The following is a 12,367-nucleotide window of genomic DNA, read 5'->3' on the forward strand; positions in this document are numbered from 1 at the left end:
ATGCTGTCCATGACGGATCCTTCATCCTCACTCCTCATCGTTCACGCCCACGTTGAGCGATAGCTATAACCTGTCGACCTTCAACTGATACAGCCCCATCTTACATATCTTGCTTTCCTTCCCCTTCTTTGCATCCTCCAACAGCGCTTCCACATCTCGTTCCGCGTCCACGTAACGCCCGCTCAAAATCTCTGCATCCTTCCCCATGGCAGCCAGCCGCACACAAACCTCCGCAAACTCTTGCGCTCTCGTGGCAGCATTATCCCCTTTCTTCCCTGCATCCTCGATCCGTTCAACCATATTTCTCACCCTCTCGCTCTCCCGATAACTTCGCTCATCCACACTATCCTCCCTCTTCAAAATGCCCGTCTCAGGAATATTTCCCGGAACCACAAAGAAATTACGCACCCCCCTATGTGTACCGCCCACCTCCCTCTCGAGCGTCTCATGAAACTTCAACAGTCCCGTCTTCGACACGTTATACGCCGCCATAAACGGCACCGGCACCACTGCGTTCCTGCTCCCCACGCTCATGATACATCCGTCTCCAGCAGCCAACATCCCCGGTAGGAACTGGTACGTCAAAGCCACGGGGCCCGTCAAGTTGGTAGCGATCACTTTGTTCCAAGTCTCCATTCCTATATGTATTCCTCCTTTGTGTTCTGCTGCTGCTGTCTGGTATTCAACGGCTTCGACCCGGGCTATCCCCGCGTTATTTACTAAGATTGTGACTGGTTGGTTGACCCATTTTTGGATGTCTCGCTCGAGCTGGGGGAAAGACGAAGGGGCGGTGACGTCGTAGATGAAATCCCGAGCGCGGTCCTTGCACATGTTCCCTGTAGCATGCATGTCCGGGGAGAAGGATAGGGACATGGAGGCGTTGATTAGTGTGGCGGTGGTGGGATTGGGATTGGAGGAGGAGGAGCCGGAGCATACGGAATCGAGAGGTAGAGGTAAGGAATGTGATACGCAGGCTACGAAGCAGCCGGCGCGGGCAAAGGCAAAGGCGAGGGAGCGGCCGATGCCGTGGCTGGCGCCGGTTATGAGGGCGGTTTTGCCGGAGAGAGGGAAGCTGGGGAGGGATGAGGTCCTGGCAGAGGCAGTAGGTGAGGAAGGAGGTTGGTGAGGGCATATTCCGGGCATTGTGGGGTCTTTCGTGGTTCAGATGCGCTGGTGTGGTAAGAGTGTTGAGAGAAGAGGGGAGAGGGGTTGATGGTGGCTCTTGTAGTGGATGATGGGTTGGAAAACGGGATGTTCAAACTGGGAGAAGCGAGCAGATGGGGATTTCGTGCTACGCGGGGTTGGGTATGAATAGGAAGCAGGAGCTGTTTGGGAAGGTACCTGTACGGATGCATGCCGATACCGCTGTCCTTGCAGGTGGCTTTAGCTTTTGTTGCTTAAGGCGTCGGCTTGACTTTGAACAAGGACGTCTTCTTTGCAGAGACTTTAGGGTTTTTTCCTTCTGGCGAGTTTCGACTTCACATTCTGGAGACTACATTGACCAAGTGACATATGTATAAGCAGCAACCGGCTGACATCGGAACTTACACCGGACAAAAGTGGGTTCAGGTACCGAGATGGACCCCGGACTCGGAGTGGAGACACGGGAGCCCACTTCCCTGATGAGGAAGGCAAAGACGGAGTCGCGCGGGGCAGTCATGGGCCTCATGGCAGGCAGCTGTGACCTTTGGATAATCGAAAGACGACGAGCTTGACAATACTTTCCACTTCCTCCACCAAACCATGACAAACCAAAAGCGAGTGCGAAAGATCGACAACACCCATCAAAGTTATCGACGACAACGACTGTCGAGTTTAATGAATGGGCCGCCTCATCACATCCACAAAGAATACCGACGACCATCATATTCCCGAGTCACCCCTCCGGCCGAATGCCAGCCAGTCCTTAAAATCACCAGCAGCGCCGCACCGATGCCATTCGATCGGACCAACAAAGCCATTCTGAGCATTGAGCCACCGGCTGGCTGAACCTGACAAGCGCCCGTCGGCGATGGGCAAAAAGCCAACATCGTAAATCGTCATTAGGTGGCCACCAGGCCTCCAGCTGGGTGGACAACGTCCGTTAACTTTACCACTCAGCGGCCGCGAAACAGTGGGAAGCTAATCGAGGCGCTGTGCATCGCTGTGCTGCCCCGCGAGAGTGGGAGCCAATCAGATCGTCGGAGGCCGCTTTTACACGCTGAGTGGCTTCGCTGGTCTTTGCCGCTCCGCCAGTGATGGTGGTCCTTACTGGTCAACAAATCCTCAAAATCCTAAAAAGCATCCCAAAATGGTCTGGCCCTTGTCCTGTCCGGACCAGTTTCTGAGCTGACTGGACATGGAAATTTTTGCGGTGCGGCGGAGTCAGTGATATCGCGAGACTTGTCAGTTCATGATGTAAACAATGGGCGGGTCCGGTCTTCGTTTCGAGTTAGATGTCTGCCGAACCGGATCCCGGAGCTCTGGTCACACCCCAAATATGGGGTTCAACTGATCCTTTTCTCTTTCCTAGCTTAAACTATAGTTTGTTGGATTCTCCGTCCCATTCTTCTCTCTTTTTGTCTCTCTTTGCTTTTGCTGGGCTGCTGGGCAGACAACGTTCATTTCAACTTTCCTGTCCAGTCAACCTTGTCTTTCCCATGGTGATGCGCGAACACATGGACCGTGAAGACCTCTAACCAAGTTCAATCTTTCTCAGCAAGGTCATCATGTTTCGTTACTAAGGAGTTCACATAACTGCCACATACCGGACACAAAGTCCATCACTACAACAGACCGGGTACACATTCCGTCCATCACAAACTCCATCGCCACCGTAACCATGGCTGCAGGTTGGACACTCCAAGACATGCCGGCCATGATGCCGCCGGAGGGTCAGATGCCCAACTTTGTCAATCCGGAGACGATGCATCCTATTGTGCTTGGGGTTGCCATCGGGACCATGGTCTTGATGGTTATAGCACTTGTCGTACGAATCTTTACCAAGGCTTTCCTTCTACGAGAGGTCAAGCTTGAGGACTACTCCGCCATCTTGGGCACGGTATGGACACTGGACTAGCTCATGACAACCAGATACTAACCCAGACGCAGGCTGGCATCATCCTTTGGGAAGTCATTTTCATCTATCAATCGAAGCATGGCTTCTCCCGTCATCTCTGGAACGTTCGCTTCGTCGACATATCGAATCTCTCATACGTTAGTACCCGTCACTACCATTCCTGTCGGTCTCCGCCAAATTGCTGACACATTGCAGTGGAACTACCTCGCCGAAATATCCTATGCTTCCACCATGTTCCTTGCCAAATCCTCGATTCTCCTCCAGTTCAGACGCATCTTTTGCCCCGGCTCTCGAAGAGATTCCATCTGGTGGTGCATCCACATCCTCTTGTTCCTTAACGCCGGCCATTCGTTTTCTGCCATCTTTACCTACACCTTCCAGTGCACGCCCCGCGAGAAGGCATGGAATCCCTTGATGGAAGGGCATTGCATCAACATTGCAGCAGCGATTATCTTTGGAGGAGCAATGAATTTGTTTCTGGATTTGGGCATGTTGATCACCCCTATTTGGGCGATCTTTCGGTTGCAGTTGCCTATGAGGAGGAAGGTTGGCGTTTCGGCGGTGTTTGCCGTCGGTATCTTGTAGGTTTCACGGCAGGACTTCCCTTCCCATTTTCATCTGCTAACACACAAGCAATAGGACCTGCGCTATAGCAACCGTTGGCGTCGTCGTCCGCATTCCCCTCCTTTCCGACCCCGACCTGACCTGGATCATCACAAAAGTCGGCATCTGGACTATGATCGAGTATTGCGGCACGATTCTCGTCGGATGCATGCCTTCGTTCCCCCGCTTCTTCCTCTTCCTGCGGGGCAAAGAGCCATCGATCACGAACAATGCGACCCGTGGCTCTTACACCACCCGATCGAGGCCGAAGACAGCCGGAAGCACAAAGTCGAACGTGACGGGGAAGAGACCATGGACGGGACACAGTCACTCTATGAGCACCAAAACTGTGAACTCACACGTATATAAGGACTCTAATGCGACAACAGCCGTGGGAGTCGCCAGTCCTCAATCCCAATCAGCAAAGAGGCTGATTTCCCCAACTCAAAGCATTACCTCCAGCAACACCTTTGTCAGCCCGATAAGCCCGATGTCCCCGGTCTACGGGTCGCCAATCAACAACAGCTATAACAGCAGGAGGAGGGACTCGGAAATGGAAATGGGCCTCCACGTAGGAGTAGGCATCGCCATATCGACCGACCGTTACGAAGAACCTTTTGCCAGCCCGCCTCGCACCCCGCGCAGGCCAAGCTACGGCCACAGCTACGGAGATCTGGAAATGGGATACGGAGGATACGGTCCAGGGCCAGGGCCAGCGGTGACAAGACCGCGACAAGCCAGCCATGGCACAATCAGGAGCAACAGAAGTGTGCAGTCGCAAACGCAGAGATATCACAGCAGGTGGAACTCTTCGGTATCAGCGGCGTCGGATATGTCGGGGTCATTTGGGGGTCGGTATGGGATTGGGACGTACTATGAGGAGGCGAGTGGGGAGGATGATTGGTCGCCTTTGGATGGTTCAACGGGAGGATATCCAATGCCGGGCGGGATGATTTGATGGGGTGTCTGCGCTGGACGTAGGCGGATTTGCATCTGATGCACATGGGGAAAAATGAGAATAAAGTTACAAAGGTCATTTTTTGTTCTTTGGAATACTGCTGCACATTTAGCATTGTTTGTTTTCCTTTTTGCTTCAATATGATACCCTCCTATTTTGGCCTTGTAAACATTTGACTGAATACATTTATAAGTTGAACCTTCGTGTGGGATCAGCAAGGACAAAGGGCATGTTCGGTGTCAAAGGTACAACGCAGCAGTTGGACACTCGAGCACAGCGATACAATTATCTTGATCCGAACCACCAAAATGTTGATATTTGGAGTTTACGTCATCCTGACCCTTTATTATTTTTCCTCTACGAGTAATCGAGTTGCCGCGGGTTTGAATCGCAAGAAGGAAGTTGCGCGCCAAAGTCACTTCTTGTATCTTCTACGAGCGTGCACCGGTGCACGTACCACCCCACCCAGCCCAAAATGTAGCTGCCTAGATGTACGCGTGTATCCAGTCTACAGGCAGGAACGATACGTTATTGTAAAGACTCGGGCCGTTAATGTTTTTGTAGGTTGCCTCAAATTGCCTTTAGGTAGCTATAATCTGGAAGCAGGCTGCAACATTTATGCTCGCTAGAAGTTGTATGTAAGACAGTGATGTTAAATGTACCTACTCCTGAATGTCCTTAGAAAGATGCCTTTAGAGAGGAAAGACGGGGCACTACAAAATCGAATGTACAATCCTTCGGGGTGTGGCAAATATATCTAACTTCCTGAAAACCTAGAACTTGATGGCCGTAGTTTCTGCGGTAGTTGCCTAGCTCTTTCTACGTGTTCACCAATCTTCTGTCCCCAACTTTTAGTCTTCTCCCTTTGCCAGGAAATCATTATTCTGTATTCCAAAGTTCGCATCAACGATCCTTCGTTCCATAAGAAACCGGTCTTCAGTCCCAGTTTCGATTCCAAGCCCGCAACGCAGTCCAGTAGTCCAGTGCAGCACCACTCTACACCTACCCAAAGGTGTACTCACTACCTAGGTACCTACCTCCCGTCCAGTATGTCCTGACCAGACGTGTACCGACATTCTCTGGTCCCCACGGTATTTTGCGATCATCGAAGGGAAGCGAACCTTCACCAACCTCTGTTCCAGTCCCATCAGACAGTTTCCAACTTTCAAGCTTTATAAATACATCTACCTATCCCAGGTCCCTTGAGATTTTCCAAAATGTCAACCACATACAAGACCGATCTCCATTTCCAACATGAAACCGGCAAAGACGACAACATCCTCTCCCAAGAAGAACTCCTCTGCTACCGCCCCATAAGCCAAGCATGCCACGCCTACTGCAAGGCCGCGGGTCTTGATCAGGACTTGATGGTTGCCGTGACGACTATTATTATCTTTTTCGTGGTGGTTATTTTGGTTGGGGCCTTTTTGTGGGTGAATCATAATGAGGAGTGGGATCGTCTCCCGAGAGGTACATGTAGATGCACATGTATATGTGGTCGACGACAGAAGGAGGATATGGATCTTGAGAGGCAGGGTGGTGGACAGGGAAATGGAGAGGGAGAGGGAGAGGGAGGTGGACAGGGAGGTGACGGTGAAGGGGTGAAAGGGGGATATATGGACGTGTTGTACGGCGGTAGCGATGGTGATAGGGACGGGGACGGGGACGGCGACAGTGACAGTGATAGGGACAGGGACAGGGACAGTGACGGCGACAGAGACAGCGGTAATGAGAAGGATACCTAGGTACCTCTAACGAGAAGTAGTTGGAGATGGAGAACGAGGAGGGGAACCATTGTCATGATGAGCAAAACACGAGGGGATTCTTGGTAGGTATTGAGGGGTATGTGAAGGAGGTACGTGAATCGCAAGCGACTACTGCCCTCGCACATGGGAAGAAGGAACTGAATATGTCATGGGAAAAGGTGGTGGTTTATACAGCACCGGAAGCGGGTTTAGCGGCACAACGAGGAGAGGACATGGAGAGGAATGATGAGGTATGAGAGGTGGATTCTATCCGTAAGGATTTGCGGAGAGGGCTCGTTTGTTCGGGTTATCTTTGGTAGTTCATTACATTTCGAGTTCGTTCGCGACGGGGAAGAGTATGGATATCTCTTAGATGAGGCAATCAGAGGTTGCTTTGGTTATGAAGCAGAGATGGAAGTAATTGCTGAAGGAGACGGCACGGATTGGTGGATTAGCGTGCCACAATTTATGCGAATTAGAGTTCTCTGTCTCTACCCAGGTATAGTTCACTCGTCGAAGGTGCGAGTTTCATACACTTTACAGCGAGTGGTTGGAAAACCATCTACTCTGGCTGGTATATGATGTTGGGGTTGGTTCATTGCTTGGGTGGTTTCTCTAATGTTCCGTGGGCCCTGCTTTGTTCATCTGTAACCTTTCTCGATGAACAACCTAGAAGCTACTTCAAAGCCTCTTGAGTACCGGTTTTCCTCAGGGACTCGATTTGGTTCCGACTGGGAAAGGCACTCAGCGTGTCAGCAAACTTGAAGACAGAAAATACTGTAGTTCCTGCGTGCGATCAAGGTTAAAAACAAACTAAGCGATTGACTAAAATCGCTAAGCCTGTCGAGCCTGCGAATTCCCTCTTTTTGCTGGTTGATGGTATTCGTCTTTGGACTGACGACTTCAAATTCTGCCTCTCGATGCTTTCTTTCTTATCTCCACAATAAACAAAACAAGAACTGTTCCGTAATGTTCATCGTTGAAGCACCGTCAAAGGAAGTCATAGCAAGCAAGCAGGTGAAGTGCCACCACAGGGCCCCGGGGCCGCCAAGCCCCGCCATCCCCATAAAAAGCGGACCCATCCACCCACCCAAGCCAAGCACTGCATCGTACTATCGTAGATTCGTAGGCCTCATTACAGTTAGGTTACATTTCCTCTCACAAAAACAAAGAGAACCAAAAAAAAAGAAATCTCCTTCGGTAAGGATCGAACTTACAACCTCCAGATTAACAGTCTGACGCGCTAGCCAATTGCGCCACGAAGGAAATGCTCTGGGACAAAGCACGCGCCATTTCGCCACGGATTGGACCCGTGATTTGGCGCGCGATTGCCAGGCGACTTTGTGTACTTCTTTGTCCTGGACTTGGGGATTATATACCCACCTCACCTTACTTCATCCACGACAAACTGAAATCATAGTTACCGTCAAATCAGCTTTACCTCTGTTGATACATACAGCCTCTGTAAAACATTCACCACACTTTTAGTTAGCAGGATAAAGATGTATTTTCACGACCAAAAGACTTACAAGACTGAGCTGCTTAATGATTTGTGGTGAATCAAGATTTTGTTTGGGTGGGTGAAAAAGGTGGTTGAGTTTTGACTGCCTACCTCAGCTGCATCGAAAGATGGACGAAAAAAAAAAAAGGTACACCACCGACCAACCGACTGGACTGACACTACACACACCACAACGTTGGAGGGTAAAACGAGCGTTGAAGGGAAGACCTATGGTACTCTTTGAATTGATACCAACTTCATCTCTTTACCGATATCATGTGAAAAGATATGGAGTACAGTCTCTCTTTCCTCCCTCCTTTTCTTTTTCTTTTCTTTTCTCTTCTTGTTTTTTTGCTTTCCGTTCTTTCTGATGCACTTTCTCGTTGCACCTTTTCGTTTCGGCTTGTTGCTTCGCACATCTTCGCACATCTTCAAATTTCGCACATTTTCGTAGAGGTACTTATCATTCATTGTCCAGCGACATCACCTTTTTCTGCATCGACTCTAGACCAACGAAAGAAGACATGAGGGATTCTGGCACGTCCTCTTAACTTGTGTGGTGGCTTTGTTCATTCCATGCAGAGCCCATCCGTCTTTCTTCAAACTCCCTGGCGATCCTCCGCCTCCTCAACTCCTCCCTTGCTTCCACCCATCTCCCCATCTGCTCGTCTACCGAACCGTCGACAAGGGCCGGCAAGACGGCAGGGCGGGTATCGATCTTTAGCATGATTGCACAGATGCAGAATGAACAAAGATCCCTCCGATCGATACCTGCATCAAGGGTTAAGGTCCAACCGCCCCTTCCGCTGTCAATGATCTGGATGATGGTTTACTTTCACGAAGTCCAAAGATCACATGGAAGCTACAAACAGCAAAATAATGTATACTATCTATCATTCGTCAAGCTATCAAAAAGCTCCTTTGGCCTAGCTAGCTCGTAATCAACACTGTACACGTAAACCCAAGCAAGCATTTGTTCGTTCAAACTCCAGTACTCCATCATCTGAAGCAAATAATCCCCCAATCCATGATATCTTCATCAATTCCATTCCACAATCCTCAAGGCGTAAGCAAACGCCTGTAAACTCCATTCACAGCCACGTAGCGTGTCATGGCTCTTTCTCGGCCTTGACGTTCAGCCCCAGCTTCCGAGGACGCCTGCCCCTCATGATAGGGACCACTGTTATAGACATGTACTGTACTGATCCATCCATCAGGGTGTTCCGATGATGATGTTGATGGCGATGTCGTGACAAGCGTTGAAGGTGATGCTCGACTTAACGAACAACAGAAGAGGATTCATCCCAAAACCACTAGCATTCAGCAATATCCACCTCCCCCAAAACACCCTCACGCGCAGGCGAGGACGGCACGCTCTGCTGGTCCTTCGCGCTCTCGCTCTCCCAGAGCTCAAAGCTCTCACCCGTGCCCTCAATCGGCTCCAGAACCGCGGCCTTGACCGGTCCGTCGTGAACGCCCATGATGCCATCGACGCTGTCCACATCGTCAGAGTCGCTGCAAGAGCTGGTATCGGCTTCATCGGCTTCATCATCCTCAAAGTTGTCGACGAAAATCTGGGGAATGTCGCTGTGTTGCTTCTCTTCGCTGTCTCCTGCCTTGTCGCCTAGAACTTCGGGACCAGCAACAGTAGCAACAGCGTCATCCTCATCTCCGGGCACCACAAAGAAATCTTCGTCATCCGTTCCCTCAGGCCAGAAATCTTGGCTGTCCATCTCCTGCAACGGACCCCTGTTCTTCTCCACAATCATGTCATCCGCATCCGAACCTGCATTCGAATTTGCACCTCGTGTCGAAGGAGTCCGTGCGGACTGGGTCTGGCTGACATCATCGGTAGGCGGCACGTTCTCCTTGTCGCGTCCCTCTGCGCACTCGCGCGTCTCGCGCTTTTCGGTTTCTTCGTCACTGCTGATGTCGAGGACGCAGGTGCTATGCTGCAGGAGGTTGGTCATTTCCTGCTCGGGAGTGTCTTCGTGGATGTCGAAGAACCAGTCAGACTTCATGGTTGAGGGGGTGAAGGATTCGGGTTTGGTGGTGGTGGATTTTGTTGACTTGGTCTCGCCAAGGCCGCCGGAATAGCTGGGAATGATACCCTTGAGGGCGGCATCGAGGGAAAAAGGTGCAGAAACTCCTCCAAATGAGGGGGGATCGACGCGCTGGATGCGGCGCTTGGAAAGGATACCGCCCTTCTTGGAGCCGCGAGTGGGGGATCGGCCGGCGGGGGCAGTGAGAGTTGTGGGAGTGGCAATGCGAGTGTTGAGACGAATCTGCTGAGACTTGGCTTGGAGGATATGCCTGGGTTGAGTGGATGCGTTGCCGAGAATGCTCTTTCCGAGAGAAATGACTGGTTTGCTGGCCTTCTTGAGGACATACTGGGAAGGCTTCATGATGTTGGAGTGCGAAGACTTTGCCCGCTTCGAGAACATGCTGGGGTCAACATTTTCGGCATCGTCAAGAGGATCAACCTCAGCGGCCTTCCTCTTGGTAGAGAGGGCTAGAAGATGGTGTTAGCTATGTGATGTTGCGGGTGCATCGATACGTCGTTGGTAAGGAGACAAATGAACCGAATAGAAGAGGTGCAGTCCAGGCGGCAGTAGAAAGCAGGAGACGAACTTACCATTCTGTCTGTTCTTCAAACTCGTCAGTCCCGACAACCTCCCCTCATTAAGGGGAGCAAACGGTTGACGACTAACGGCAGCCATTGTGATGGATGGTAGAATATTACTGTAAGGGGAAGAAAAGAGGGGACAGCTGCGGAGTTAAAAGGGTGCAAGGTACACACGAACGCCGCGCGCTGTTTCGCGGAAGCGCGGGTATGACGGAACTTGCCAGGCGTGGTCCCGCGAATCTTCGTGTGGGTTTCGCTGCTGCTTCGCGTACTGTGAAGGAGCGGGCGTAGAACAGGCGCAGAACCCGAACCCAAGGAAAAGAAATGCAAAAGGTAGAGGTAAGCGCCGAGACACAGGGGCTTGGCTCCAAGTGCCCAGGAGATAGGAGGAGAGAAAAATGCGGGGGTTGTGTGTGTGGATGATGTTTGAGGTACAGATCCAACCGTTGGACGTGCAGGGTTGGTAGAGATATGATTTCTTATCCTCCTTCTGCGACGGGTTGTGTCTTTCGACTTGGTCTAGCTTCCGGGAGCAACGAGAAGAGCAATGTGTCCAAGATCAAGACAAGAGATGTAGATGCTGAAGAAAAGCAAAAAAGAAAAGCGGCAAGAAGACAACCGACAGTCGACGGAAGCGAGCGATTCTTATCGAAGTTCGCAAAGGAGAGTGCCAGTCATCAGTACCAGTATCTTTGGCAAGGTAGTAGAGATGTCTGTAAGTCGGGCTGGTGGCCTGGTGTTCTGTCGGATTGGTGCGATGGTCTCGTCCAATGCAATTCGTTGTCTATAAGGCGCAAGCTCGAAGACTGCCTTGGCTTTCAAGATGGTGGTGGTGATTGTAATGGCAACTCGGGAGGTTGAATGTGCAGCAACACCACAATCTGCGCCTGCATAACTGTTAGCGCAGGACTTGTGCAATGCATGGCTGCCTCTAGACTACGTCCTACGTAGCGTCGCAACGGGAGGTTTCCTCCGCAAGAGACATACTGAGATAGCCTGACCGACTCGATATCACTTTCGGGATGGATTCTACGACCAATTGATTGTGTGTTTCGAGTGTCGCAATCGTTGACCTGGTATCGTTCTCCCGGGCAACGTGCAAGTCGTTGATGGTTGGATGTGGTTTGGCGGTCCAACTCAAGAGACGTCGACAGTGGCAGATCGGCGGAAACGGGTTTGGATTTCGACTGTCGGGTACCGAATGACTGTGCGGGTCTGGCCGAGTCGGTATCGTCCCTACCTACCTAGGTGTAAGTAGGATAATTCGTTCGTATGTATGTCGGCGACCGTAAATTGGGCGACAGAAGGTATTGTCGATGCAGCTCACGAGAAGGAGGCTTCCAGATAGGGCAGGGGGGGAAAGGGCGAAAATTAAGGTGATGGATTGAAGTAGTGTGTGGCAGTTGTGGGAAAGACTGGTGGTCAGTCACCGGCGGTCGGGTAAATCGGTGGTACAACTGGGCAGCCAAGTGAAAGTGAATTGGTCGAGAACCTGAAGTGTCCTTCTCTCTGGTGGATTCTTCTCACTGCAGGCAGTGCGGTGGAGGTTGGAAGGCTGAACTTACCTCTGAAAGACGGCTGTGAATGGTCACTGGTCAGTGAACCGGACGTGCCTTTTTCGTGGTAAAACACCATTTCTCAACGCGCGCCGTCGCCACTTTCTTCCAATCAAAAGGTGCGACGAAATCGCGGGAGCGGAGGACGAAGAGGCGTCTAGAGGCGCAAGGGACCGCAGAGAGGTCAGTGTCATCCCTGTGCCACTTTACGACAAGAATGCGCTGTGGGAATTTGTTAAAGTGCCTGCAGATGGTCTCAATCCTTCACCCCTGTGCAACCGCCGTCATAGGTACATAATCTGAACCATTCGTCCTGTTTG

General features: G+C 51.2%; 4 protein-coding genes across 4 annotated transcripts; 2 read left to right on the forward strand and 2 right to left on the reverse strand.

Annotated features, from left to right (window-relative positions):
- Window positions 1-63: 63 nt before the first annotated feature.
- Window positions 64-1,143, reverse strand: NEUTE1DRAFT_135541 (uncharacterized protein; the record flags this gene model as incomplete). The annotated part of the gene is made up of 1 exon (XM_009850327.1): window positions 64-1,143. The coding sequence occupies one exon, from the start codon at window positions 1,141-1,143 to the stop codon at window positions 64-66; it is 1,080 nt and encodes a 359-aa protein (XP_009848629.1).
- A 1,762-nt stretch (window positions 1,144-2,905) lies between these two features.
- On the forward strand, window positions 2,906-4,619 carry NEUTE1DRAFT_77734 (uncharacterized protein; the record flags this gene model as incomplete). The annotated part of the gene is made up of 3 exons (XM_009850328.1): window positions 2,906-3,040; window positions 3,254-3,639; window positions 3,698-4,619. 3 exons carry the CDS (start codon window positions 2,906-2,908, stop codon window positions 4,617-4,619), a joined length of 1,443 nt encoding a protein of 480 aa, XP_009848630.1.
- A 1,217-nt stretch (window positions 4,620-5,836) lies between these two features.
- On the forward strand, window positions 5,837-6,364 carry NEUTE1DRAFT_108065 (uncharacterized protein; the record flags this gene model as incomplete). Its single annotated transcript, XM_009850329.1, has 1 exon — window positions 5,837-6,364. The coding sequence occupies one exon, from the start codon at window positions 5,837-5,839 to the stop codon at window positions 6,362-6,364; it is 528 nt and encodes a 175-aa protein (XP_009848631.1).
- A 2,360-nt stretch (window positions 6,365-8,724) lies between these two features.
- On the reverse strand, window positions 8,725-10,766 carry NEUTE1DRAFT_59053 (uncharacterized protein; the record flags this gene model as incomplete). Its single annotated transcript, XM_009849101.1, has 2 exons — window positions 8,725-10,377; window positions 10,501-10,766. 2 exons carry the CDS (start codon window positions 10,583-10,585, stop codon window positions 9,179-9,181), a joined length of 1,284 nt encoding a protein of 427 aa, XP_009847403.1.
- Window positions 10,767-12,367: the final 1,601 nt, after the last annotated feature.

The sequence above is a fragment of the Neurospora tetrasperma genome (genome assembly GCF_000213175.1).
Source record: "Neurospora tetrasperma FGSC 2508 unplaced genomic scaffold NEUTE1scaffold_1, whole genome shotgun sequence".
Classification (NCBI taxonomy): domain Eukaryota; kingdom Fungi; phylum Ascomycota; class Sordariomycetes; order Sordariales; family Sordariaceae; genus Neurospora; species Neurospora tetrasperma.